This window comes from Notothenia rossii, assembly GCF_949606895.1.
Source record: "Notothenia rossii genome assembly, chromosome: 7".
NCBI classification, from domain to species: Eukaryota; Metazoa; Chordata; class Actinopteri; order Perciformes; family Nototheniidae; genus Notothenia; species Notothenia rossii.
In genome coordinates, this window is record NC_136905.1 from 34,753,804 (window position 1) to 34,781,456 (window position 27,653).

The window sequence follows — 27,653 nt, forward strand, 5'->3', positions numbered from 1 at the left end:
CAAAGCTGCGCTCAAGGCTCACGCACAAGCACTTAAATGACATCCTGAAATTGGCTGCCACTCAGGCTTTGACCCCTGATATTGATGCACTTGTGAAAGCTAAAAGATGCCAGGTTTCAGGAGCAAAAACAACAGTGGGTAACCCAACTTAAAATGCTGCATAAGACACTGCACCCTGATATAGTTATCTAAAAAATGATTGTCTTCTGTGCAGATTGAAAGAAAGTGAACAGTGTGTGATTTACTGTAATAATGACAGTAACTTCAGTTCATAAGTTAGGTTTGTTGAAATTGTTCATGCATTGCACAGCTTTTATTTATCAATAAGTAATGTAGCCTACAAGGCAGGAAGTAAGTAACTCAACCCTCTTGAAAAGTTTCTACCTCAATTTGTCTCAATCATTTGGTGAGTTAGTACAGGATTAATATGTTAAAATGACAAATTAGTTATTTGAGAAGAGTTTTTGTATTTTGTTCATTCCCAGTATATGACTTAATGTTGTTGTATGGCTTTTTGTTGATACGCCAAGTCTAAATGTGCTTGTACTGTTATTGCACTAAAGTTCACTAAACTTAAACAAAGAAAACAATCTGAAGTTGTCGTCATTTTTTTGTTATTATGCTATGATTTTACCGCTCCGGCCCACTTGGGAATAGATTTTCCTCCATGTGGCCCCTGAGCTAAAATGAGTTTGACACCCCTGGTTTAGTGGTTTTGCAAAGAATGAACCACTCTCTGTTTTTGTACGATTCTCTTTGCCCAAATAATCTACTAGCGGTCTCCTTTTTTCCGATAGTTAGCTGGACAGCTTTACCCGCCTCAATGTCCCGACAACAAACCTCCATGCAGTCGGAACCAGCCTGTTTCGGTTCAACAACGGCGGCGGTGGGGGCGGCGGCGGTTTTGACAGTTTCTGCGGCCGCAGAGCTGCTGCTTTTGGGTTCATCTGGCTTCGCTGTTTGAAGAAGGTCCAGGCTCCGGAGATGTGGATGTCAGGGATGTGACCTTCCTGTTGTTAAATTTAAGTTTAGATTGACTGTATTTAGTTCACTTCTGCGCTGGTTCTTCTGACATGTTTGCAAGTGTATATATTCTTTGTATCTCTAGGTTAACGGCTGACACACACAGAACAACGTAACAAATAAAGTAAACAACGTAACAAATAAACAAATCTAAGCTTTTTTATTGGTTGTAATTTACATGGATACATTTGAATGGTGTGACAATGTCCTATTTGATTGGGTTAAAATGTACATATTCTTCCTGTTATGTCTGCCTGCTTTATTTTACCTAATGCAAAGTGACCGGCTGCATCGAAATCAGTCGCATTGACCCGAAGACACATTTTGATTCCTAGCTTTCTAATGATATAAGGATTGTTTTTGTACTCCAAATATTAAGCAAAATATGTCACATTATATAATGACTGTTACAGAGTCATCATTTTGAGAAAAAGGCCTTTAAAGTTTTCTCTTCTCTGGAATCCATCGATCTGATTGATTATTAGCGGAGCTAATGATCAAAATACTACGGAGGGAAGATATTTTCGTTTGGATTACTGCACTCACGGGAAACACCGGCTGTTGTTATGCTTGTTGTGACGTTAAATTACTCCGTTCTCCGCTTATAATTATGCCGTTACAAGCTTCAAACCTGTATTTATCATCTGAATTTGCCGAAACAAGTTTAATATTCTGAAAGCCAAGACTTTGTTTATTTGAAATCAGATGAAAACAAACTGTAACGGACCCTGCCGTGTTATCTATGATTACTATGCCTTACATTCATAATTTCAGCGGGAGGGAGGGGTAGCGGCGCCGAGGAACAGCAGAGTGGCGAGTGAGAGCTGTCATCTTCCCTTTACAAGCTTCAAACATGCCTGTAGCTAGTGAGATTGAATATAATAACAATCAAAAATAACAAAATATACACAGCTAGATCAGATCGCGTTTTAGATGCGACTTTAGAGTAGAGGAGAATTATTGAAACGGGATTTGTACAGTTTTCCGCGGCATCTGCTGCTGCGAAAATGTGGGGCAGGGCTGAAAAGTGGGGGGGCCAATGGCCCCCTGGCCCCCCCGCTTCTGGCGCCCTTGGATTAAACTGTTTAAAACATATGCTCAAAGTAAACCGGATTTTACCGATGTGTTTATGTGGATTCAAAAGTTGTAAATAATCTACAAAATGGAGGAGACCGATCTGATCGAAGCAACTGTGACAAATAATCTGAAACCGGCATGGACAATGACTACGTTTTAAAAATGCGCTTATCCAGAAAAGCCTGGTTTGGACACTTTACGGGCACAAGAAACATTTCTATTACAGAAAGGGTTGTACATTTCTGTCTTTTTATGCCTTTAACAGCTACTAACTTGAATTTGTATTCAAATGAATTAATCAATTATTTTTTATAATGTAGAGATAAGGCTTTTAGTGACAATCATGTATTGCGTTACAATTATATGTATAAAAAAAAAAGAATTAAAAATAAATAATTGATTGCATTATAATCATTATTAAAGACTAAACTTTACATTTCAGAATCTACAATATTTGATGTGCAGTATTTCAGGGATTATTGGATAGTCTAACAAACATGGATTTGGTGTTTTTACAAGCCTCCCTACACAAACAGCCGCCACACGACTGGGTTTATTTAGAGAGGTGCAGGGGAGATTAGCCAGTAGTTTCACTGTGTCTAAACACCATCTATCATGCTGAACAACATGCACACCGGGCTCTACATGTCACAACACACACACACATGTTAGCAAGGAAAGCTAACAGAACCACGTGTCAATTCCTATACTTTCATTTTAACACATGAACCCCACATCTTTCATTTGTATGTCATTCCTCACAATCTTTAACAAATACATAAAACGTTTTTTTTTTAAATGTCATTTGATGCGAGAAATATGAGTTGTTATTTCCGATTATGTGTGCAGTGGATGTACATGATCTTTAGTTTGCTAGTTAATACGAAGATTACTTCAGGAAATTATGTCCATACAACGTTTTCATTGTTACCAAGGTGGTTGCTAGGGACGCTGCTATCGATATTATTTATGTTCTGTGTGAAACTGTTTAATGGTGTTATCTTTATTGCTACCCCCTTCCCCGTCAATTTATAGTGTTGGTCCACAGCGCAAACGTATTAGTTTAACAAAATCTGCATCTAAAATTGTGGCATGGATACGTTATTTTCCCCTGTGCAATTGTCCAACCCAGTCTCACATCTCACATCACATCGTCATAAACAAATACCGGAAACAGACGTAGGCAAGATCCTCAGCTCGGTGGTTGGATGGTTTAGTTTAAACCCCGAGCCTGTTTTTCAGGTTTCAGGCTCGAAAATGAGATTCCCAGAACAAATGACCATATCTTCCCTTCTAAAAGGGTTGAATTAATAATCTTTTTTCTCAAAGTAACGATGTTGGATGTAGAAAAGTCAGATTCAATATAGATGTTTTTTATTTTAAAGAAAATTCAGATTGAACATGGTAAAAAACTGTAAATGATAGTGTCTGTCCAAAAGATATTTTGTACTTATAGTGAAAACTAACCTTGGATGATGGGTTAGTAGACTAAAAGCTTTAGGAATCCAAATTACAACATATAATAAGTACCCTGTATCAAGATTGATGCAAAACAAGTGATATTTGACATTTTTAGACAGATTTAGCAACAAAAAAACACTCTTCTAGGGCAATTTGGATGGATTCTTCATATCTCTGGCTCCCCCTGCTGGATTTTGACATGTGACATCTCTTTCTAACCGTCAGAGCCAATGGAATCGAGGGGAACTCCCACATAGTCCTTATTTGGTCATGTGTGTGTATTATACTGCCGCTTAGCCAAGACCGGAAGCAGCAGCCACTCTGGTGGCTACCATTAGCAGCTAACTTTTGCTCTGCAATTTTTACATAAAAATGGAATTATGGATTATAAATAATTCCAATTATTTCCCAGGAACTTTATCAACCTATGGATTAACCGATTCAGCCGCGTTTTTTCTCGTTTTAATGCCATTGAACACGTCTTTTGATCAGATTAAGAGCTACGGTGAGAGGATCTCCCTAGAAGCTACGTAAAGGTACGTGTTGTGATGTCTGTCTTTGCTTCCCCTGTCGCAAGTTCAGATCACTCAGTGATGATACTATATACCTAAATAGAGATCTTGTATGTGCAGCTACGATAAGTAATTAGGGTACTTTTATCTTGAGTTCTGTGCCAATGTCCGTTAGCATTTTTCGCTAAGGGGTCATTTAGATGCTTCTTATGAGACTTGTGTTTTGTTTTGGTAAAAATGGTTTATATCGTCAGTTAGCTGAGATTATTTCCGTTAATCTGGTATAACACATTAATAGGTTCTTAAATATTAAGATCCCCTGAGACACAGTGTGTCGGCGCCGGCGGGGACCTTGGGGCTTAACAGGTTAATGCACGTTGGGAAATGGTGTTTATGCGATGTGAAATCCGAAAACATTTTTTAAAAATAAAATAATACTTTATTCCGAGTGTGCTTGCTTTTCTCTTTGAAAGTCATCACATAACGGCATTGTAATACACGGTTCGGCTGCATTAAATATTACATATCTGCCGTAGATATATATTTATAGAGCCCTGATCAGAAGACCTTTTGACAAACTGTAAGAAATGCCGCCAAAATTGAATATGTGACGTGGATCATAAATATATCATCAATTAAACAACATCCTACATTTCTTTTCCCACAATACGTCTCCTTGCAGTATCAACACTAATTCGGCTGACTTTTTTATTTGATCCAATTGGTAGATAGGCTGTATTTACACCAAAACGGTGCACAGCTGATATAAAGGGACAACTGGTGGTTAAAGTACGTTATTGAATTGTATTAGTTGTATTATTAGATATTAATAGGATCCCTATAAAGTATATTCATTATTCGTTATTCTCTACTAATAGTTAATTAAGGCGAGAAACCCCAGGTGAATAGGGTATTTTTTTTAACTTAGATATCAGCTAGACATTTCTCCAGTTAATTACTTAGAATAAGGCAATTGTTTTTTGTATTACAAGTTTTGTGAAATAGCATGTTTAAATATGCAAATGAGCCATTATCTCATTAAATAGGCGCATATTTTAACACATTTCAAGAACCAAAATCTGAACTTTGGATAAAGCCAGGTTCAAAATGATTGTTTCATTTTGTAGTCATATTAGTATCTAAGGCTTTTAGAGAAGGGATTTTGGATGTCGCTTTGTATCAATCCATAAATCAGAAAATACTTTCAACAGCCCTAAAATATAAATGTTCGCCATGTTTTTAGGTATAAAATGTTATATAATTCAGGCTATGAATGATATATGAACAAACCCTTCCGTAAAAGCCTTCATAATATTGATATGAATTAATTCTGTCAAATTTACTGCGTTAACGGCGGTAATTAATTTTTTGAATTAATTGCGTTAAAATTAGGGCTGTCAGTCGATTAAAATATTTAATTGCGATTAATCGCATGATTGTCCATAGTTAATCGCGATTAATCGCAAATTAATCGCACATTTTTGTATCTGTTCTAAATGTACCTTAGAAGAATAATTTTCAAGTTTTTAATAATCTTATCAACATATGAGTAGACAAATATGCTTTATGCTAATGTTTATTATCATTTGAACAATGCCAAATATTCTCATGAATATTAAACACAACAACCTCTGAACATTCACCTCAATTCAACCTGGAACCTCTCTCATACAATAATGCAATACAAATGGTGTGTGGGTGTGTGTGTGTGTGTGTGTGTGTGTGTGTGTGTGTGTGTGTGTGTGTGTGTGTGTGTGTGTGTGTGTGTGTGTGTGTGTGTGTGTGTGTGTGTGTGTGATGATGGATCGTTGGAGCTATATGCAACTCAAGGCATATGCTCGAACGGCAGCTGCCTGGACACTGCAATCATGTTGCGCGCAGTATCCGTGCTGAGTGTGCTGACTTTTCGTACAATGTCTCACTGTCTGGCTACCAGCATAAAGTCAAGTGCTCGGCGCAGTTGTGGCGAAATGTCGCTCCTCTGTTTTCATTTAAATAGCTCCTTATATCCGTTAGCGCAGCTAGCTAGCACCATATGCTAACAACAACAATACACGTGAAGTCTCTCTCTCGCTCCACACATACACACTGCCTGCCGGTGAGCGTGGAAGTGTGGTCTGCCACAAGTATGGGCTCAGAACAGTCTCATAATACACACATGCACACAGAAGGATTCACACTTGTATTTCGTGATCCGCAAAAGGATTCACACTTGTATTTCCGGATGCACACTTGTGTTTTTCAATGCACACACAAATGTGTTCCGTTTCATATACATGTAACTAAAATCCAAATACAGAAAAAAGTTTTAAATGTGTATTTTTGATCCACATATATTTATTTTCCGTTTAAAACCTCTGAACCTGCAAACACAAACCGCTTTTAATCTCAGGACACCTCCACTCTCGGTACATTGCCACTTTCCGAACAGGAAATGCACGCAAATACAAGCCTTTATATTATTAAGTTACAGCGCCACTTTCCGAACCATTGATGAATGCTTGTGTGTACACAAAAACGTTTTAAATGTGTGTTTCCTGTATGGCGAATACAGCTGCTTTATTTATGTCTGTATGAAGTTGTTGTGAGTGTGGAGGGTGCAGCTACGGGTTAGCTTAGCCTAATCGATCAGTGCACTACGAAGCCAGTGCTAGACAGTGAACTGTCAACGGGGGGAGCCCCGCTGGTCATTATCGGCCGGCATTCACTCTAAATAGTTTGATCGGTGCTCTCTATAAAGGCCGACCAGGAGAGCTGGATCTGATCGATATGGACATAAACGCGATTGAAGTGTAACCGGACGCGAGAGATAGATCAGATCAGCTGCTGAGTCTGACGGAGACACACAGCTCTACATGATCACCTGATGCTCCGCCCTCTGTTTAGCGAGCTGACCGGACTGCGCAAAATGCATATATGAAGTGTCATGAACGCAATAAATCATACCCTCGTGGGGGCACGCTCATGTGATTGTCTTAGACTGGAGGAGACATCTGATTGGCTATAGATGAGAGAAATTACAAGTACGAATCGGGTGAGCGTCAGGGGAGTCTCAAAAAACCCACACACGAATGCACAGCGATCCATGCACAGAAAGCGGTTTGTTTGCAGGTTCAGGGGATTTAAACGGAAAACAAATATGTGTGGATCAAAAATACACATGTAAAACTTTGTTCTGTGTTTGGATTTTATTTACATGTATATGAAACGGAACACATTTGTGTGTGCATTGAAAAACACAAGTGTGGATCCGGAAATACAAGTTTGAATCCTTTTGCGGATCATGAAATACAAGTGTGAATCCTTCTGTGTGCATGTGTGTATTATGAGACTGTTCTGAGCCCACACACAAGCGGACGGCAGGAGCGGGGCTGTCAGCATTTTTAAACTCGATGCGCTCTGAAACTACGGGGCCGCCGAGGAAAAAAAATACACATGAGTTAATCGCGTTAAAATAATTAGTGGCGTTAATTTTTGTTTGCGTTAACGCGTTATTAACGCGTTAACTTGACAGCCCTAGTTAAAATATTTAACACATTTAACGCATGTGCAGAATGGCCCGCCCCATACATCCCACCAGTGGCAGCGCCAGGGTATGGCTGGGGTAGGCTACACCCATACCAAGAAATGGCTTAGCCCCACCATGAAAATTGATGTTAAAGTAAGCAAAATAAAGTCCGCCAACTCGCACCGAGAATTTCACAGACAGCAGTTAGTAAGATTGATTTCAGTAGCCACTTGTCTGAAATACCGAAGACCAGAAACAGTTTTGAAAACTTTTGTCACGGAGTGATCGTCTTCTCAATAGAACATCTTTGATAATGTCTTCTGGCCAATCAGAATCAAGATAACGGCGTGGTGTTGTTGCAGGAAGTCCCGACGGAGAATACTTTTGCTGTAGTACAGGGTTACACATAACTGGTACGCGGGTTATGTGCGTAATCTGAAATGTGTACCGTCACTTGTGTCACAAAGCGCATTTGCGTACCGACGTACTTGTGAAGCTTTTCCAGAAGGCGGTTAAATCACCGGACGACAGTCGCGGTCTCCGTCTGCACAGACAGGGCTGCTGTTAACGTCGGTCTGTACAACGGAATTGTGCCAAAACTACGCCAACCGGCTGCGGAGGGAGACTCCCCCCCCCCCTTCACTGAAGAACTGCGCTAAAACAGCTGATCACAATGTTCACACTCCCCCCCGTCGACTTTCCTGAAGTACTCCCCCGTTGATAGAAATCAACACGTAATGAATTAAGACCCCACGGTTTGATGATTGATAGGTGTAACGACGAGACGCCGTTACTGCTATTTATTAAATGGCATTAATTATATAAGTGTTCACCCCCATCTTGTTATTTCCGGTCGTCTCTGTGTTCCCTCCTGCTGATTACCGAATTGTGTTCACCTGGTGCCCTGTGTTGTCTCCTCCCCCGTCACCTGTGTCTAATTGCTCCCCCCTCACCTGTGTCTTGTTAGTCTGTGTGTGTATTTAGGTGCTGGGTCTTGAGAGTGTTTGAGTGGGTGTGAGATCTTTGTGGCTGCAGGATGTGTTCACGGAGAACAGCAGGATAGAGGCTGTGAACTTTGTGCACATTATTTTAATAAATGCCCACGTCGGGTTATATTTTTGGACGTTCCGCCTCTGCCTCCTTGCTTGGTCTGGGCCGCTCAACGGTCAGTACCACAATAGGTGTGTGGGCTGTCTTCCATTTTGACACACAGAAAAATGTTATAATAAACATACATACTGTATGTTAAATGGATATATACGCCTTCTTTCATTTATCTTTCCATTCCCACAACAATATACATAAAGAAATATTTTGGACATAGTCCAATAATCCTGATTAATTCATTTTTAAACTGTGATTAATCTGATTAAAAATGTTTATCGTTTGACAGCCCTAATAGGAATATAACTGGAAGGTTTGTATCTACGTGCTAATGAAGTGGAAACTTCGAACTCGGAGTCGGAGAAAAAACTCATTTTGAGAAAACGACGCACTCCTTGAAGGTATTTCATTTTCGGGGTCATTTCTTTTTTGTATAACCTTGCTTCGTGCAAGTGACAATTGTTGTCGTCTTCTCTGTGAACGTTTTTTTCACCGTTCTTTTGCCATTTTGAGATTTAAATTTCTAGCGGAAAGCTAACCAGGAAGTGTTTTAGCACACCACGTGACGCATCTGAATGAATCACGTTGTCAGAAATTGACACCAGCCAATGAGATTTTGTTTCTTGGTTTAAGACCCCTTTGTACTTTCACGATTGGTTGCTGATACAAAGGAAATGACCATATTTGGATCCAGTGTTGGGAAAGTTACTTTTAAAAAGTAACGAGTAATAGTTATAGTTACTGCTCTCAACAAAGTAACTAGTTACTTTATTAGTTACTAAATTATAAAAGTAACAACTTACTTTACTTTAAAAATAATAACAATAAAAATACAAGTTTTTTTGTTGTTTTTTGCTGACTAGTTCTCTGAAGGCATGCAACAGACTCGACCGTTGCGATGGGCAGCATGTCCTCAACAACATACCTGGCAATCAATCTGTTTAGTTGACTCTGGGTGACATGTGGCGATTTAAAAAAATCGTTTTTTGGCTGTTTTGATGGTGTTGCTCCATCTGGGTCACTGCCGGTGGTTGAGACGGTGGGGTCTTTGGTGACTAGTTGTATAGAGCTCCTGCGGTCACGTGACTTTTGGTTATCAGCCACCATTTTGGCAGTAAACATGACGACCGGCGCCAGCGTTTTCCTACCGTGCGAGTATACATCTCATTTTAATTCAAGTGAAATTCGGCTTTATAGTACAAAATTAGAAAGATTAAATATAAGCGACCCATATAATGCACCCGGTGTGCTTTTCAAGAGCATAACCTCCTGCTCTGAAGACGATGTACCCGACTTGCGCTACGCGGACATCCACAGCTATCTTGTAAGCTTTCCATCAGTGTACTCAGGAGACTCCCTCAGAGCTTACAAAAGCTTGGAGGCTTACAAATGGTGTCAGTCCGGCTTCGTAAACAACATTCAACTGTGGAGTCTTACATCCAAAAAAATAAGAAGGAATATTTTCAACACGGGTTTGTTTACCACTAGCTTGCTACAAGCTAACTGGCTAGGCTGCACCAGAGCCACACTTGTTGAGTTAAAAAGGGACATCACAGAGTCCGTTAGCTATAATAACTGGGTGCTAGATTCTACTTCGGTAAAAATTAAACTGACCAGAAACTTTTTGTACCATTGTACTGTATTCCTTCACCCACCTGATATGAAGTGATCACTGCATAAGCGAAAGCAAACGGCCGGGGGGTCCCATCTTTCAGTCTTGTTCAGACGGCTCCTGGCTCTTTTAATCGCTGCGATCCACTTTTCCCTCCTCTCCGCGTCTTTTGGAATGCGATAATAAGATACACCTTTCTTCTTCCCACGCCTATTTGTGCAACCTGGTGCACAGCAGTTATCCACCATCCTCGACAGTCTGCCAGTGCCTGCCAATGAATTTACTGACGCGATTACTGCCAAAATGGCTGCCCCCTTCGTTTCTCGTCACGTGACCAGCATATGTGACATCATCCGCAGGAGCTCTATAGCCCTGTGTACATTAGTTAGGTGCTTCAGGAGATTGGCATTGCAGTTTTTCGATGTGGACAATGCTTTCTGTCCTGCACACAGTTTACATTTTACCGTAATATTTTTTGCGTCCTTTATCTCCACAAATTGAAAATAGTGGTTATATTTCCAAGTTGCAAATGCGCTGCTGCTCTCGCTGATACTTGCATCTGCCATTGTGTGTGTGTGTGCTGGTGGTGAGCGTTGCCGTGTGTGTGTTAGCAGTAGCATTAGCAAGTGTTTGTGTGTGTATTTTCCCCATAAGGCAAGACCCGCCCAACTCTGTCTCTGGTTACTTTCACTTTTCCATGGTGCTGTGAGAGGACATCGCTGTATTCGCCTGTAAATTACATCCGCAGGGAGATTCGGTTCAGTTCCATCACATAATGTAACGCAGTAAGGCACCCATTTAAATCACAGTAACTATAACGGTCTTACTTAATGGGAATAGGTAACTAGTAACGCTATTAGTTACCGCAAAAAGTAGTTGCTTTAAAGTAACGCGTTAGTTTTTAACGTCCCAACACTGTTTGGATCCAATGAGATTGTGCAGGAGAAACAGAGCTTTCCAACGATATCTCTGATGACATGGTGCAAACAGCGGTCGCGGTACTTTATGTTACGTTAGAATGCTAACCTTTGGTGAATTTAGGAGATATCTACAGACGCAAATAGACAAACTATCGTAAAATAAACACTTAAATGTGTATTTTGTACGTTTTCCTTCCAAAACCCTGAGAGAAAACATGTTATGTAATCAAAATAGCACAAAATCTCAAAATTGACCAGTGCATGAAAAACAATGTTTTTGCCTGCCGTGTCTCACCTTAAAGACTGTATATAATGACTATTTTGCACATCCCTTTCAAGATTTCAAGATTTTCTAAGGTTTATTGACATATCATATTATACACAACTACGGTGTAGTTATGCAATGAATGAAAAACTTTGGTCGCAGGTTCCTCAACAGTGCATTACAAGACATCTATCAATATGTGTGTATACCTCCAGCAATGTTAACTATGTTGAAGCACTTATTTTAACTGATATTATACATATGTATTATACTCTTATAAGATGTATGTAGATAGTATAAGAAATGTGCAGAATGACAGTTTAATGGTGGAGGTATACACACATATTGATAGATGTCTCGTAATGCACTGTTTTGGAACCTGCGACCCAAGTTTTTCATTCATTGCATAACTACACCGTAGTTGTGTATATGATATGTCAATAAACCTTAGAAAATCTTGAAATCTTGAAAGGGATGTGCAAATTAGTCATTATATACAGTCTTTAATTAACTATTACTAGAGAATAACGAGTAATGAATATACTTTATAGGGATCCTATTAATATCTAATAATAAAAATAATAACATTCAATAACGTGCTTTAACCACCAGGTGTCCCTTTATATCAGCTGTCATTTCATTTCATTTCAAACCTTTATTTATGCAGGTGAATCCCATTGAGATCATTGATATCTTTTTCAAGGGTGACCTGCAAGTAGGTTCCACATGAATACATATAAACATAAAAGAAAAACAAAAAGGACATCATACAGCATATTTACAGCGACTACAGTTTACATAGCTAGTAACATTTACAGGTTCCAACAGTTTCCGATTGGAGCGCATCTATCCTTGCTTTAAAAATGTTTAGTGGAACCAAATTTCTCAGCTTCCATTCCTTTTGCAGACTGTTTCAAGACAGAGGAGCTGCGCATCTAAAAGCTATCTTCCCTAAGACAGTCCTAGCAGTTGGCACATTTAATAAAACCACAGCATTCGATCTCAGGCAGTAGCCACTTACAATTCGCCGTGAGATCAGGGAGCAGATGTAGGACGGAAGTTTCCCTAACATGGCTTTGTATATTAAAATGTACCAGTGACTGAGCCTCCGTACAGTTAATGAAGGCAAACCTGCCCTTGCATACAGGGTACACTGATGGGTTAATGCTTTACAGTTTGTCACAAATCTCAGTGCACTGTGATAGGCGGCATCTAACTTGATCAGGTAATGGGCAGGTGCATTCATATAGATCAGATCACCATAGGTAAAAAGGTCACAGTGACTAGCCTTTTCCTGGCCTCAAGTGAGAAACAGGACTTGTTCCTGTAAAAGAAACCTAGCCTAACCCTCAGTTTTTTAAGCAGGTTATTGACATGAAGTTTAAAAGAGAGACAATCATCAAGCCAGATACCAAGGTATTTGTAACAGGTAACCACTTCAAGTTTTATTCCTTGCGTAGTTACAATATCTAAAACAGGCTCTGGTGTCTTTTTAGCTTTTGAAAAGAGCATTACCTTGGTTTTATCAACATTTAAAAGAAGCTTAAGCTCAGCGAGCTGAGTCTGAATAATGTTAAAAACAGCTTGCAATTCAACAACAGCCTCCTTAATGGAGGGACCTGCACAGTACATCACGGTATCGTCCGCATAAAAATGTAAGGTTGCTCCATCGACATTTTCACCTAAACTATTGATATAGATGGAGAATAATAGCGGACCTAAAACAGGACCTTGTGGTACACAATTAGTAATGTTTAACCACTCAGAAGACAGCCCATCAAACTGAACACATTGGGACCTTTCAGAGAGGTAGTTCACAAACCACCCCACTGCATGGCTGGATATGCCAATACTGAGTAGCCTCTGCTTTAAGATGCGATGATCGACAGTATCAAACGCTTTGGACAGGTCAATAAATAGAGCTGCACAACTCTGCTTATTATCTAAAATACTCGCCACATCATTCAACACTTTCATTGTGGCAGTGATGGTGCTATGTTGCTTTCTGAAGCCTGACTGATGTTTAGACAGGATGTCATTTTTACATGAAAACTCCTTTATCTGTTCACTCACTAGGCGTTCAAGAACCTTAGCCAGAACTGACAATTTAGAGAGAGGCCTATAATTATTTAATAAGGTGGCCTCCCCTCCTTTTAGTAAAGGCGGGACATAAGCTGACTTCCATATTTTTGGAATTGTGTTTGTGCTGAGGGAGAGGTTAAAAAGAGAAGTGAGAGATGGAGCAATAAAATCTGCAGCTATCTTTAAAAAGAAAGGTTCTACGTTGTCCGGGCCAGCCGGTTCCTTAGGATCTAGCTTAGTTAAGGCTTCACGAACAACATCAATAGTAAAAGGAGTAAAACTGAAAGGGTTTTCCAGACCACATTGTTCAGAGTCACGGATTGAGGTGTTCACAGAAGCAGAGTTCGGGACAGAATCAAACAGAGAGCCACAGGACACAAAATTGTTGTGTCCTGTGCACCGTTATGGTGTAAATACAGCCTATCTACAAATTGGATCAAATATAAAAGTCAGCCGAATTAGTGTTGATACTGCGAGGAGACGTATTGTGTGAAAAGAAATGTAAGATGTTGTTTAATTGATGATATATTTATGATCCACGTCACGTATACAGTTTTGGCGGCATTTCTTACAGTTTGTCAAAAGGTCTTCTGATCAGGGCTCTATAAATAAATATCTACGGCAGATATGTAATATTTAATGCAGCCGAACCGTGTATTACAATGCCGTTATGTGATGACTTCCAAAGAGAAAAGCAAGCACACTCGGAATAAAGTATTATTTTAATTGTATTATTTCACATGGCATAAACACCATTTCCCAACGTGCATTGCGGCTAAACCATCCAATCACCGAGCTGAGGATTTTGCCTACGTCTGTTTCCGGTATTTGTTTATGACGATGTGATGTGAGATGTGAGACTGGGTTGGAGAATTGCACAGGGGAGAATAACGTATCTATGCCACAATTTTAGATGCGGATTTTGTTAAACTAATACGTTTGCGCTGTGGACCAACACTATACATTGACGGGGAAGGGGGTAGCAATAAAGATAACACCATTAAACAGTTACACAACATAACAGATATAATATCGATAGCAGCGTCCCTAGCAACCACCTTGGTAACCATGAAAACGTTGTATGGACCCACTTTCCTGAAGTAATCTTCGTAATAACTAGCAAACTAAAGATCATGTACATCCACTGCACACATAATCTGAAATAACAACTCATATTTCTCGCATCAAATGACATCAAAACGCATTTTAATGGCCAAACTAACCTTACAATAGGCATTTTCCACCGAGAATAAAACGAAGGTCGGCCATGTTTTATTTTTTCTGCGGGGAGAAATTTGAAGATCACGTGACATATGCCAGCCATTGGAAATGAATGGTGAAAAAAAACGTAGGGATCCTACAATTTCAGAGGCGTTTTTGTAGAAATACTACGTCCCAAGTTGTGGACCAGCGTAGTTATTACACATTTAGATGTGAGACTGGGTCGGTCCTTACACATACATTTAATAGATTTTAGTATTATCCACCTTTTTGTTTTATGTCCTTTTATTTGAAACTTTCTTTGAGACTTCATCTTCTGGTTCAAATTTCAATAAATGTAATTTGTATAATCACTCTTTTGTCTACATTCTACATTCCATTCAAATCTGTTGATTATTCATATCTTCCTCAGGAATAGTATGTCGAATTCTTAATGCTAAATGTATATCATTTTCTCACAGGATATAGAATGAGACAACACAGTTTTTATCCATTGTGTATGAATACTTCAGTTCTTCAGACCAACATAGTAAGATGTGAGCATGTTCCTAATTGTGTTGGTATGTAACCTAGGTCTGCTCTGTTTAATAAAGCAAATCTGCCACTTTTATATTATAGAATTTGTTCAATTAAAGCAGTCTTTAATTGTTTGTCCTAAACATAGCCATGTATGCTTTTGACATTTCTTTAAAAAATAACAGTATACAGTTTATATTGTGTATAACCTTTAGCTTGAAAATACATTGATGTGTTTTTTATCTATAAAATAAATAGATAGACCGACGTACACTTTATCAATCCCAAATTGGGAAATGATTGTATTAAATATAATTAAAGTGGGAATAAAGTATAAACTACACAACACAAGTATAATGCACAGCAATCCATAAGATAAGTCCGATATTTTCATGAAAACTCCCCAGGAGACACCAACACTAACGTGGACTCCGGAGTTTGCTGCATGAGTTTCACTGTACGATCTGTGGTGTAGTGGGCTGTCACTCAAAAACTGAGTAGCCTGAGAGTCCCGCCCACCTGGGATGTTTGTGTCAGAATCTAAAACTAAAAATGAAGGAACGCAAACAAGATAGCTGCAGCGAGATCAAAAGTCTGATCATTGAGACAGAAGAAACAAGAACTGTAAACAAAAACCTATGTTAAAACAAAGAAAAAAGACTTGTAGTTTACATGATTACACAAATGATTTGTTTGCAATTTATAGTTTTATTTTTGAAATTAATTGTATTTTGCTTGTTTTTTTCCCTCTTAAACTCTTATTTTTGCTTTATTCTGAGAAAGTGGTTTTTTGAACATATGTGAACAGAAGCCTGAAAAGAGGTCTGTGGTTACGACAAGCTGAAGAGATTTTCATGTTTTGTTCTACGAGATAAAATCTTATTAAAAAGTCACAAAATACCCCACTTGTGAATGTCCATACACGCCATCACACCGAGAGAAGTCCGGTAGGTAATTTTCTTTCTGCCAAATATATTTATAGATTCAAAATCACAAAGTGTTAATAATATGTGGAGATTATCCTGCTGAACGTGTTATGTTTCATAATCTTTGTTCGCCACAGAGCTTATTTTCTTCAAAATACCAAAATCCACTGGGTAAATCCCATTGCTTTTTGTCAAGGGAGACCTTGTGTTGCTAACTTCCGGGTTGGTCTACAAAAATACATCATCACTGCACTAAAGATACTACAAAAGAAAGCAGTGCATTTGACATGCGTCTGAAAAGAAAACAAATTTGACCGAAACTTTAATCCAGACCACTATTACAGTAGCAGGAAGAGAGGTCCCTCCTTCACTGTTCGACCTGAAATGCGACATCATTAATCTTTCCTCTTGTTTACAGTTGGAATGACAGAACTGTCTGTGCTACTATTGGTCCAGAAGAGTTAGTAGAAGGGACATTTGACCATTCACCTGCAAACTACAATTCTTCTGGAAATTATACCTTCTGGGACTGTCTAAGGTCGCATTCAAACCTAATAGTCCGTTTTCTGGTGCGCACCAGACGACAGTTTGTTACATTGTTTCATTTTTCAGAAGGTTCGGTTTGCTTTCACACCAAGCGGCAAACTCTGAGGAGAAGCTGGGACGCCAATGCGGAAGTGCCTCAAACTGCAGTTCATCTAGAGGCCAGTAGGAGCAGTCTGCAGAAGCGAGCAATTTCCATAGACCCCAATGTTAAAATGCCCAACTTTAGAGCAGAATTAAACATGTTTACATCGTGGTTCAAAAAAAAATATTCTCTGTATAGTTAGATCCCACCTTCATGAATATGGATTGGGGGGGTGAATTTTTTCTCAAGTCATCTGTTTAATTAATATTAAGCCTTAAAGCTTTTGCATAAATTAGGGCGTGGTCACTTTGATGGACATGTACATGCCTCACTGTCAGCTAACAGCAACTTGTCCACTCTGCTAGGCTACAACCATAGAGGCTACAACGTTATTTAGTTGTAGTTACTGTACTTGACCCTTTAGCTTTAGCCGTGTTCGTGGTGATTGTGCCTTTTGGGGAATATTGTTACAAATACCAGAAAATTAAAATATTGTGCTGTGCGCTTGAATGTACTAACAGAACTTCCAAGAAGTCTAAAATGATAATATTATACATGTCCTGTTCGCAGGTGTTTGTGTGCTTGGTAGCTTAGCTTGTTACTTATTAGCCAGCTAAGGACGTAACCCTTTATACTATATACATTTTAGTTTATGATTCAGCCTTGGGTAAGACTTTTATAGTCTATGGCTATGACGCCCATAATGCTAAACGGGAGCAAATGTTAATAGGGGACCCAATTATCCCAGTGGTGGCCGCCGGGGCTAATGGAGCCGCATGCAGGGGGCTAGCTCCAGCCGGCGTCCCGGAGCTAGCCCACTGCGGCTCCGTTAGGTCCGGGGCCGGGCGGTGGAGTCCGTCTTTTCTTAACGTGTGAATGACAATCATTAAGAATAACAAAACATAGCTAATTCTCTTGCAGATTGTCTCATTTGATTATGAATGTAACGTTTATATAGGGGAACTACACTGTTAGCAGTAACTTGGTATGCACGTATTTCATGTTAGCTTAGCTTCTTAGCCTGAGCTAGCTCTGTTTACTTCCAGTTCGGAGACAGCAGGTCCCGCCTCGGCTCCGCCTCTTTGCCCTTATTTGGAGCAGGCGGGATTAGACTCTGACGTCGCTGTCAAGCCGTTAGTGGCTGACTCCGCCTACTAAGGGCTTCTCTGCAACTCTGCAGAATCCTATGGGTCACGTCACGGACACTACGTCCATTTATATATACAGTCTATGGTTCACACGGACTATAAACTTTAAACACAAGTCATGTGCATGGAAATGCTGTTCAACCATTGGTCAGACATTAAGGGAGAGTCCGGTTGTTTAGTACACTTCAGAGGTCTCGGACTGCGTTCACATAAACCCAAACGAACCGCACCAAGCGGGTAAACGCACCAGGGTTCGATTCAACCGCACAATAAAAGGCTGGTGTGAATGCGACCTAAGCAATTTATCATGCTATAGTGTCAAAGATGGACGCGTCTACAAACTACGAACATGAAGTACACATGGATCAAAGGGCTTGTCAGTGATAGGATTTTTGGGTATTATATTGGTTTAGCATCACAATTAACTCTTGACTTAGAAAATAGTTGTTTGACAAAACATCATAAAGGTCAATCAAGTAGCTTCGGGAAACCTCAGGGAACAACCATATCAAATGGTCTAAAAGAGAACTAGTTAACAAAACATGTATGTATTTTACAGTGGTTGAAAGAACTTTAAAACGATAAGTGGATGTGGAATATGAGTTTGTAATAGAACATTTAAATAGTAGTGATCTTTATACTTAAAGAGCAACTTCCAGGTTAAAGACACCTGTGAATAAATGTGTAGGAAAATCATGTATACACTAGATTTAAAAAAAAAAAAAACATAAATATACACTACATTGTAGTTTGCAGGTGAATGGCGTCGTTTTTGTACATTTTTACTTCCGCATAAAAAAAAAAAGCCTCCCCACGTGACCTCCCGCGAGTGACGTAACAAAGGGGAAACAAGGGGGAGAGCGGCCGGTGTAACGTATTAATAAACATGGATCCCAATGCTAGTTTCGACACAGAAGACACAGAAGAAGTTGAACATACAGTGGGGGGAAAAAGTATTTAGTCAGCCACCAATTGTGCAAGTTCTCCCATTTAAAAAGATGAGAGAGGCCTGTAATTTTCATCCTAGGTATACCTCAACTATGAGAGACAAAATGAGAAAAAAAGAATCCAGAAAATCACATTGTCTGATTTTTAAAGAATTTATTTGCAAATTATGGTGGAAAATAAGTATTTGTCCAGCGACAAACAAACAAGATTTCTGGCTCTCACAGACCTGTAACTTCTTCTTTAAGAGCCTCCTCTGTCCTCCACTTGTTAACTGTATTAATGGCACCTGTTTGAACTCGTTATCAGTATAAAAGACACCTGTCCACAACCTCAAACAGTCACACTCCAAACTCCACTATGGCCAAGACCAAAGAGCTGTCAAAGGACACCAGAAACAAAATTGTAGACCTGCACCAGGCTGGGAAGACTGAATCTGCAATAGGTAAGCAGCTTGGTGTGAAGAAATCAACTGTGGGAGCAATTATTAGAAAATGGAAGACATACAAGACCACTGATAATCTCCCTCGATCTGGGGCTCCACACAAGATCTTACCCCGTGGGGTCAAAATGATCACAAGAACGCTGAGCAAAAATCCCAGAACCACACGGGGGGACCTAGTCAATGACCTCCAGAGAGCTGGGACCAAAGTAACAAAGGCTACCCTCAGTAACACACTACGCCGCCAAGGACTCAAATCCTGCAGTGCCATACGTGTCCCCCTGCTTAAGCCAGTACTAGTTCAGGCCCGTCTGAAGTTTGCTAGAGAGCATTTAGATGATCCAGAAGAGGATTGGGAGAATGTCATATGGTCAGATTAAACCAAAAAAGAACTTTTTGGTAAAAACTCAACTCGACGTGTTTGGAGGAGAAAGAATGCTGAGTTGCATCCAAAGAACACCATACCTACTGTGAAACATGGGGGTGGAAACATCATGCCTTGGGGCTTTTTTTCTGCAAAGGGACCAGGACGACTGATCCGTGTAAAGGAAAGAATTAATGGGGCCATGTATCGTGAGATTTTGAGTGACAACCTCCTGCCATCAGCAAGGGCATTGAAGATGAAACGTGGCTGGGTCTTTCAGCATGACAATGATCCCAAACACACCGCCCGGGCAACGAAGGAGTGGCTTCGTAAAAGGCATTTCAAAGTCCTGGAGTGGCCTAGCCGGTCTCCAGATCTCAACCCCATAGAAAATCTTTGGAGGGAGTTGAAAGTCCGTGTTGCCCAGCGACAGCCCCAAAACATCACTGCTCTAGAGGAGATCTGCATGGAGGAATGGGCCAAAATACCAGCAACAGTGTGTGAAAACCTTGTGAAGACTTACAGAAAACGTTTGACCTCTGCCATTGCCAGCAAAGGGTATATAACAAAGTATTGATATGAACTTTTGTTATTGACCAAATACTTATTTTCCACCATAATTTGCAAATAAATTCTTTAAAAATCAGACAATATGATTTTCGTTCTTCTCATTTTGTCTCTCATAGTTGAGGTATACCTAGGATGAAAATTACAGGCCTCTCTCATCTTTTTAAGTGGGAGAACTTGCACAATTGGTGGCTGACTAAATACTTTTTTGCCCCACTGTATTTATTCGAATGCATATGACGGACCACAACCTTATAATTATGAGCCTGCTAGGGGGGGAGAGAGCAGCGAAGGGGGGGAGAGAGATGTAATACGGTTTCCTGATAAACGTTACCTAATGCAACTCCACACTACCTTCGGAGCTGTACCGGAGGAGAGAGAGAGAGCAGGGAAGGGGCAGCTATCTTGGTGAGTGATCGGCATTAGCTACAGAATGTTAGCTAACGTCACGTCACAACATTGTAAAGTTAGCTATCATATATCAGGCTATAACTTAAGTAGCATTGATAATATAGTAACGTTACTGGCAGGACTGTTGATGAGCTACACATATTTACATTAGAATATCAATATACATTTCGTCACAGACGCAGCATTGAAGTCCCGTCTCTTTGTCTGCACAAAACGAACCCAGGACCGAAACCTAGCTAGCTTTCTTTTCCTGTTAGGGAAATAGTGGACTTGATGTCCTGACAGGCTGGTATTTGTGCAACCTGCACAAACACAATACTGCACCATGATTACAAATGGTGAAATACAATGTAAAACTACAGAAAAATACCAGCTCACTAAAACACAACCGCTCAACACAACTGCTCAAAATTGCTCCTTTCCCTCTGAATTCCTGCCCTTATGTCTCGTAAAACATATCAAATCCTGCATTCACTTTTATAATTGGAATTTTCAAGCAAGTTTAAGCATAAATGTAGAAAAAAAAACCCCCTGCAAGTTGCTCTTTGACACTAGAACCGCCAGAGGTCGCTGTATACCTAAAACCGCCAATGGGTAAGGTTCACCCGCTATTGATTTCCAAGGTACAATGTACCATACAGAACAGTGAGTTTTGATCGCACAGGGATGAAATGTATACCAATATAATCTGTGGACTTTCAGCTTTTCATATTATATAGTTTGTACAGATAGCATGAAGTATAAAATATCGCTACAGTGCTGATTTAAATGCTTGGTGTTAGACTTGTGTTTTGTTTAGGTATATATCTCTATCTCTCTCTCTATCTATCTATAACTATCTATTTGTCTATCTCTCTATCTATATATCTATCTATCTATATACATATCTATCTATCTATCTCTCTCTCTCTCTATCTATAGGAACAGCAGTAGACAAAAGGAGTTGCAATAGCAACACGTCATGTTTATGTTTAAGCGCGAAATCAACAGCGCGAGGATCGCTGCATATTCTATGGTAGAAATATTACCCACTCTCGCTAATAAACGCTTGATGTTAGGCTTGTGTTTCGTAAAGGTAAAAATGCTTCATATCATCTGATGGCCTTCTACTCATAAAAAAACAACAACATGACAATAATATAAATTAATATAATAATGTATTTGTTATATAATTGAACAGCAGATAACACAGAACGTATACAAATAACAAAAAACATCAGAGAAGAAGAACAATAAGAACGAACACATCGATCACAACGCTTCACAAACACTCAAACACAATTGTTGCAAACACTGAGCACCTTGGCTGTGCATTTGCCACACACAGCATCCCCACACTTGACACATTTGCAGAACGTTTTATTCTGCATGCAGTGCGCCTTCACCATGCAGGTCATTCTCCTGCGCTCTTCTACACCAGCACCGCTGAAGGCCAGGTCCGCAAGTGGAGGCGCTTTGATGCCATCCACTCAGCGCGCAGCTCGTGTGCCAGCTGGAGAATGAAGTCCCTTCTCGGTATGTTCTCCTGGCTCATGCAGCTCCTGTACATTGATGGCAGCGAGATCCAGCACATTATAAAAGACAGCAACGGGCCATCTACGCGTGCCACCTGAGAGAAACATAGGATTTAGTAAAAACGATTGACCAATGCAGTGTTTTCTATAGGCCTAAAATAATAATAATAATAATAATAATAATAATAACAATAATAACCTACCTTTCACCGAATATTGGCGAGCCATTTGATCGAGCACGTCAACCCCCACTTTTGAGTGGTTGTAGTATTCCACAGTCTCTGGCTTTTTCTTTCTTTCTGTGGAGATGGCCACATGCTGGTGTTGCGTGCGGAGTATTGTCACGTTTCTCCTCGGCTTGACTGAGAGCACCATTTTGTCGCTCTTCAGCACCTTGGTGCTGAACAGCTCAGATCTCCCTTGCAGAGAGGGTGGGAGCTCCCGCTTGTTGCGCTTGATGGTTCCCACTAGGCTGGTATTTTTGGCGAGAAGCGCTTTGGCGAGAGGGAGGGAGGTAAAGAAATTGTCTGTGGTTATATTTCCATCCCTTACCAACAAAGGGCTCCACCAGCCTCAGCACCACGTTCTCTCCTAGCCGTTGTGTTGCTGGCCTGCTGGCATCTTTTCCCAGGTAAGGGAAGCCATTCAGCATTTATTTGCTGTCAACGTCAGCTGCCAGCCAAAACTTGATGCCAAATTTGTCCGGCTTGTTGGGCATGTGAATGGACATCTTGATTTGGTCGGGAATAGCTGTTCATCCACAGTGATGTCGGACCCTGGCCTGTAGGACGCGATTGAATTTTCGACAAAACGATCCCACACCTTCCTCACGTGCGTAAACTTGTCGGTGGTCAACCGGCACCGGCGGGTCTCCTTTTTATCAAAGCGCAGGTAGCGCATGATTTCCCGAAACCTGTTCCTCGACAGTGTTGCGTTGAAGAACGCGTTGCCCCACTGCTCGGACCAGAAACTCTCCATCTCAATGTTCTTCCCACAATATGCACCTCTCACATAGAGAAGCGCAATAAAGGCCTTCAGCTCCATAATAGAGACATCCCAGGTGGCTCTGTCTCTCCGCGCTTCAGCAATTGTGCAATCACGGATTTCCTCCAACATTACATTATCACACAGACACATAAATGCTGTGAGTTTGTCAGTAATGTTGTGACGTGCGTGTGGTGTGGGGCCAGCAGACTCCGTGAGGATGTTCTGTATCTGCCGTCTCCCTGCTCCTCCGCAATGCTCCATGACCGTCCACACTGTGCCTTCTTTCCCGATCTCTTGGGCTGGTGACGGCTCAGTGGCACACACTAAATAGGAGAGAGGAAAACACTACTTTAGACTAAAGTATATTTCATAAATGTTTATTTGATAATATTACATCCTCGAAAGGCAATGAAAAGATCATTTGTAAAAAGAAAAGGCATTATCTATATGCCTTGATATCTTATAGCCTACGATTTGTAGAAAAGTAGGAAATAAAAAACAAGAATCATCATACCTTCTGCATGGGCTGGTACAGTAGGCCCATCTGCAAGCGGGGGATCAGGATGGGACGGCCTCACGTTCCGCGGAGGCTCAGGATCGCTGTCAGATGACCCATCAGAGGCAGAACAAACCCAGGACACATCACTCAGTCCTGATACTTCCCCACCATCAGACTCTGCTTCGCTCAGACGGTTTAGCAACACTAGTGCCTCCTGTACGTTCATGAGTCTCTTTCTTTTGTCCATTTTGGAAATATAACCGGCTCTCTCTATCTATCTATCTATCTATCTATCTATTAATCTATATATCTATCTATCTCTCTATCAATATATCTATCTATCTCTCTCTCAATCTATCTATCTCTCAATCTCTCTCTCTATCTACAGCAGTAGACAAAAGGCGTTGCGATAGCAACACGTCATGTTTACGCGCGAAATCAATAGCGCGAGGAGCGCTGCATTTCTATGAGGTAAATATTACCCGCTGGCGGAAATAGGTATAAATAGCCATTTCTTTGGCAATTTTTTCAATCTGACTTCATATTGACCATTTTTATCAACACAGGGTGTTACATAACACACTTTCAGGAAAAGTCACGGACTGGGAGACGTTAATATTTTATAGAAAAAAAGTTACATACAATAAAAAAACAGCTGCGGGTAAAATTTACCCGTTGGCGGTTCTAGTGTAGATTTGCGCTGTAGATCCCCCCATCCAATCTGCTGGATCATTGTTGGTACTGCAAATTACCTTTTGAAGGAGTAACTGATTCACAAAAACAGTACCATCATAAAATGTCATCAAAATCTTCATCGTTCTTAATATTCTTTATATTCATACAGTGGTCCGGCAACTCTTTTCTTTTTTTTGCGCCCTACAGCAATCCCACCAAGTCCCTGTTACGGCGCACTGCTGAGCCAGGCTTGTAAGAAATACTAACTTGCCGGCAAGCTCCCAATCCTTTCCCTATGTGTTGCACTGGACGTGAGGTTGTTCCAATTCTTTCTTTTGTGAGTGCAACACTTTCCTGACTAGGGGGGAACGTGTGGTTGACTCAGGGCCAGGCCACGGTTGTCTCACATGACTTGTTAACCAGGAACGAACGATTCCTCCGCACACCCCCTCGGAAACAGATCTGTATCATCATAAGGGTGTAAAAGTGTGTATATTTTGTGATATATGTCTTGCTCCAGAGTCATCTATCATGTATCAAACAGGTGCCACCAATAAAGCCTAATGAGTCAGCCAACCCTTAACCTGTTAAGCCCCTAGCCTGTTTTCCGCGTGTCAGGCTCGAAAAGGACATTCCCAGAACAAATGACCATAACTTCACTTCTAAAAGGGGTAAATTAATCATCTTTTTTCTCAAAGCAATGATAAACCTGTGAGTTGGATGTAGAAGAGTCAGAATCAATATAGATTGTTTTCATTTTAAAGTAAATTCAGATTGAACATATTGTGTCCGTCCAAAATAAAAACGACTTACTGTATAGTGAAAACCACCCTTGAAAGATGGGATAGTAGAATAAAAGCTTTAGTAATCCAAACTATAACATATAATAAGTACCCTGTATCAATATTGATGCAAAACAAGTTAAATTTGACCTTTTCAGAGAGATTTAGCAACAAAAAAACGATTATGGGGTCATTTGGGTGGATTCGACCTATCTCTGGCCCCCCTTGGTCGATTTGATGATTGACATCTCTTTTTAACCATTAGAGCCAATGGAATAGAGGGGAAGTTCCACATACACTCACAAGTTACCAAATAAGGAGTGAGAGTGACGCGTAGCCAAAACAGGAAGCTGTCATACACTCTGGAAGCTATCATTAGCAGCTAATATGAAAACTCAGTTTTTTACATAAAAATGCAATTATGGATCATCAATCATTTGTTCAAAGTGACAGACACATTGGATTAACCTTCAGCTGCGTTTTTCTCGTTTTAATGCCATTGAACACAACTTTTGATCAGAATAACAGCTAAAGGTGAGCATATCTCCTTGTTTTGCTACCTAAAGCTACGTTGTGTATTGTCTGGTTTTGCTTCCCCTGTCGAGAGTTCTGATCGCTCAGTGATGATACTTATATTTCTAGAATCTGTGGAATCTCAGATTGCTAGCTAATTTGTTTGTGCAGATCTGATATGTATATAGATCGATTTATACCTAGAGTTCTTTGCTAAGTGCGTTAGCATTTTTTCGCTCAGGGCTCATTTAGACGCTTCTTGTGGGACTTATGTTTTGTTTCAGTAAAAATGGTTCGTATTGTCAGTTAGCTAAGTTTCTTCTCGTTAAGTGAGTATGACACATTCATAGTTTATTAAAATTTTAAGAAGCCCTGAAACACAGTTTAGTGAAAAAAAGCCCAGGTTAACCCTAACTACTACCACTTGACCAAACCACTTTCCTGTTCTACTATCATCATAAATAAGACATATCAAAACATTTCCACAAGTATGCAGATTTGAGCTGTTGGGAAAAAACTGGTAGTCACTCGTGGCAGCTAACCTGAGATGCTGGGTTGATAGACCAATGCTCACAGTTTGCCACTGCAGTGCACACCATTGCAGAAATAAGTCATAAACTCTTCAAATAAATCAGTCTCAGTCTCTCTGCTTCCTATTAAGATAGTGACACATCCTTCCTGCAGGCTCTTTGAAGGCCTGATTAGAGACAGATCTGCAAACTAATGCCAAACAACTTTCTGTCATGCATCCCCTTTGCAATTTACACACCACAGGAATGTCTCATACCGGAACGGACGACACTTCCCTCTGCTTTGAGATTACCAGCTCTAAGTCATTTCGTTGTTTACCAGATCTTTTGTTTTCAGTTCATGATAATTAGGCTAATTCCTTGTTCATGCTGGAAAAAGAAGTGTGCAAAAGGCCCCCTCACTTGTTGACTTTAAAGCAATTTTGCCAACACAATGCTGTTTGAATAAAAACAGGTTCCAAGTGTGTAATGTGGGGAATTGTTACCTGATGGAGAGCTAATTACTGCCTTTGTATTCTGCTCACTAAATAAAAGCAGAGAGAGACATGTGGTCCACTTTTGCCTAGTAAATAAGCAATAATACTCTGGCTCGCCATGTTAACACACTTTCTTTGAATTATATTTGAAATGTTCACTCAGCATATTGTTTTCATACAATTATATACAGGAAAGAGTGTGAAATCTGTATCACTCTCTGATGCCATGCTCGTATGTCCTCAAATCAAAAAGCGATTTAAATAAAATGCTAAATATCACTAAAGACAGACACTAGCCGAGAAGAAGCAGGATTTATCAGTGACTCAGGGGAAGTTCATTCAGACTGTGTTCAGCCACTCGTAACAGCCTTCCTGCCTTCAAGGACAGAGTCGCTTTATCAGGATGTTTCACCCTACCCTACACTCCTGATATATGCATACCACAGGAACAACACATCTCTTTTTGTCTACTCTATTTTCACATCTTCTGCAGGGGTCATGAGCAGCATCAATCTCTCAGTCGGTGCGATAAAGTCGACTTTATCTGCTGTATAAGTAGTAAAAACACTGAAAGCTAAACTTGTTACTCAGTTGGCAGTTTAAAAGTAAACGAAGGGATAATAAAGCTATTTTCCTAGGAAAATAGTGGTGCAGTGATTACGTATTTTGAAGGCTGACGCGAAAGTTAGCATCGCAAGGAATCCCTCGACAAAAGGATTTTGGTATATTGCAGAAAACTAGCTTTGTGGCCAACACACGTTTATGATGGTTAACCAATTGTTCAGCAGGATAATCTCCACATATTAACAGCACTTTGTCATTTTCAAAACGCAAATGCAATGCAAAAGCTTTGGACATACACGAGCGGGGATATTTCTGATGTATTTCCTGTCGGAGAACAAAAAGTGAAAAACACCAAAAAGACATTATAAAAAAAACACTGAC

At 40.2% G+C, this 27,653-nt stretch overlaps 3 protein-coding genes across 4 annotated transcripts in view; 1 reads left to right on the top strand and 2 right to left on the bottom strand.

The window, feature by feature from the left end:
- tgfb2 (transforming growth factor, beta 2) overlaps positions 1-27,653 on the bottom strand; it is a 114,353-nt gene that overhangs the window by 77,977 nt on the left and 8,723 nt on the right. The gene's annotated exons all lie outside the window — the stretch shown is intronic.
- Positions 3,430-27,653, top strand: part of LOC307012996 (uncharacterized protein) — a 74,079-nt gene continuing 49,855 nt past the window's right edge. Inside the window, exon 1 of the mRNA XM_079640219.1 lies at positions 3,430-4,097. The gene's annotated coding sequence lies outside the window, so the exon portion shown is untranslated. The remainder of the gene's footprint in view (positions 4,098-27,653) is intronic.
- LOC307013001 (uncharacterized protein) lies at positions 21,889-24,078 on the bottom strand. Its single transcript, XM_079640228.1, has 3 exons — positions 23,748-24,078; positions 22,450-23,556; positions 21,889-22,341 (listed from the first exon to the last, which is right to left on the bottom strand). The coding sequence occupies exons 1-2, from the start codon at positions 23,977-23,979 to the stop codon at positions 22,892-22,894; spliced, it is 897 nt and encodes a 298-aa protein (XP_079496354.1). The 5' UTR covers positions 23,980-24,078; the 3' UTR covers positions 21,889-22,341; positions 22,450-22,891.

Excerpts from the sequence above, each read along its gene's own strand:
- LOC307013001 (XM_079640228.1), bottom strand. The coding sequence starts at position 23,979 with ATGGACAAAAGAAAGAGACTCATGAACGTACAGGAGGCACTAGTGTTG. Across the intron at positions 23,557-23,747 it reads TGTACCAGCCCATGCAGAAG|TGTGTGCCACTGAGCCGTCA; the intron begins GTATGATGATTC and ends TCTCCTATTTAG.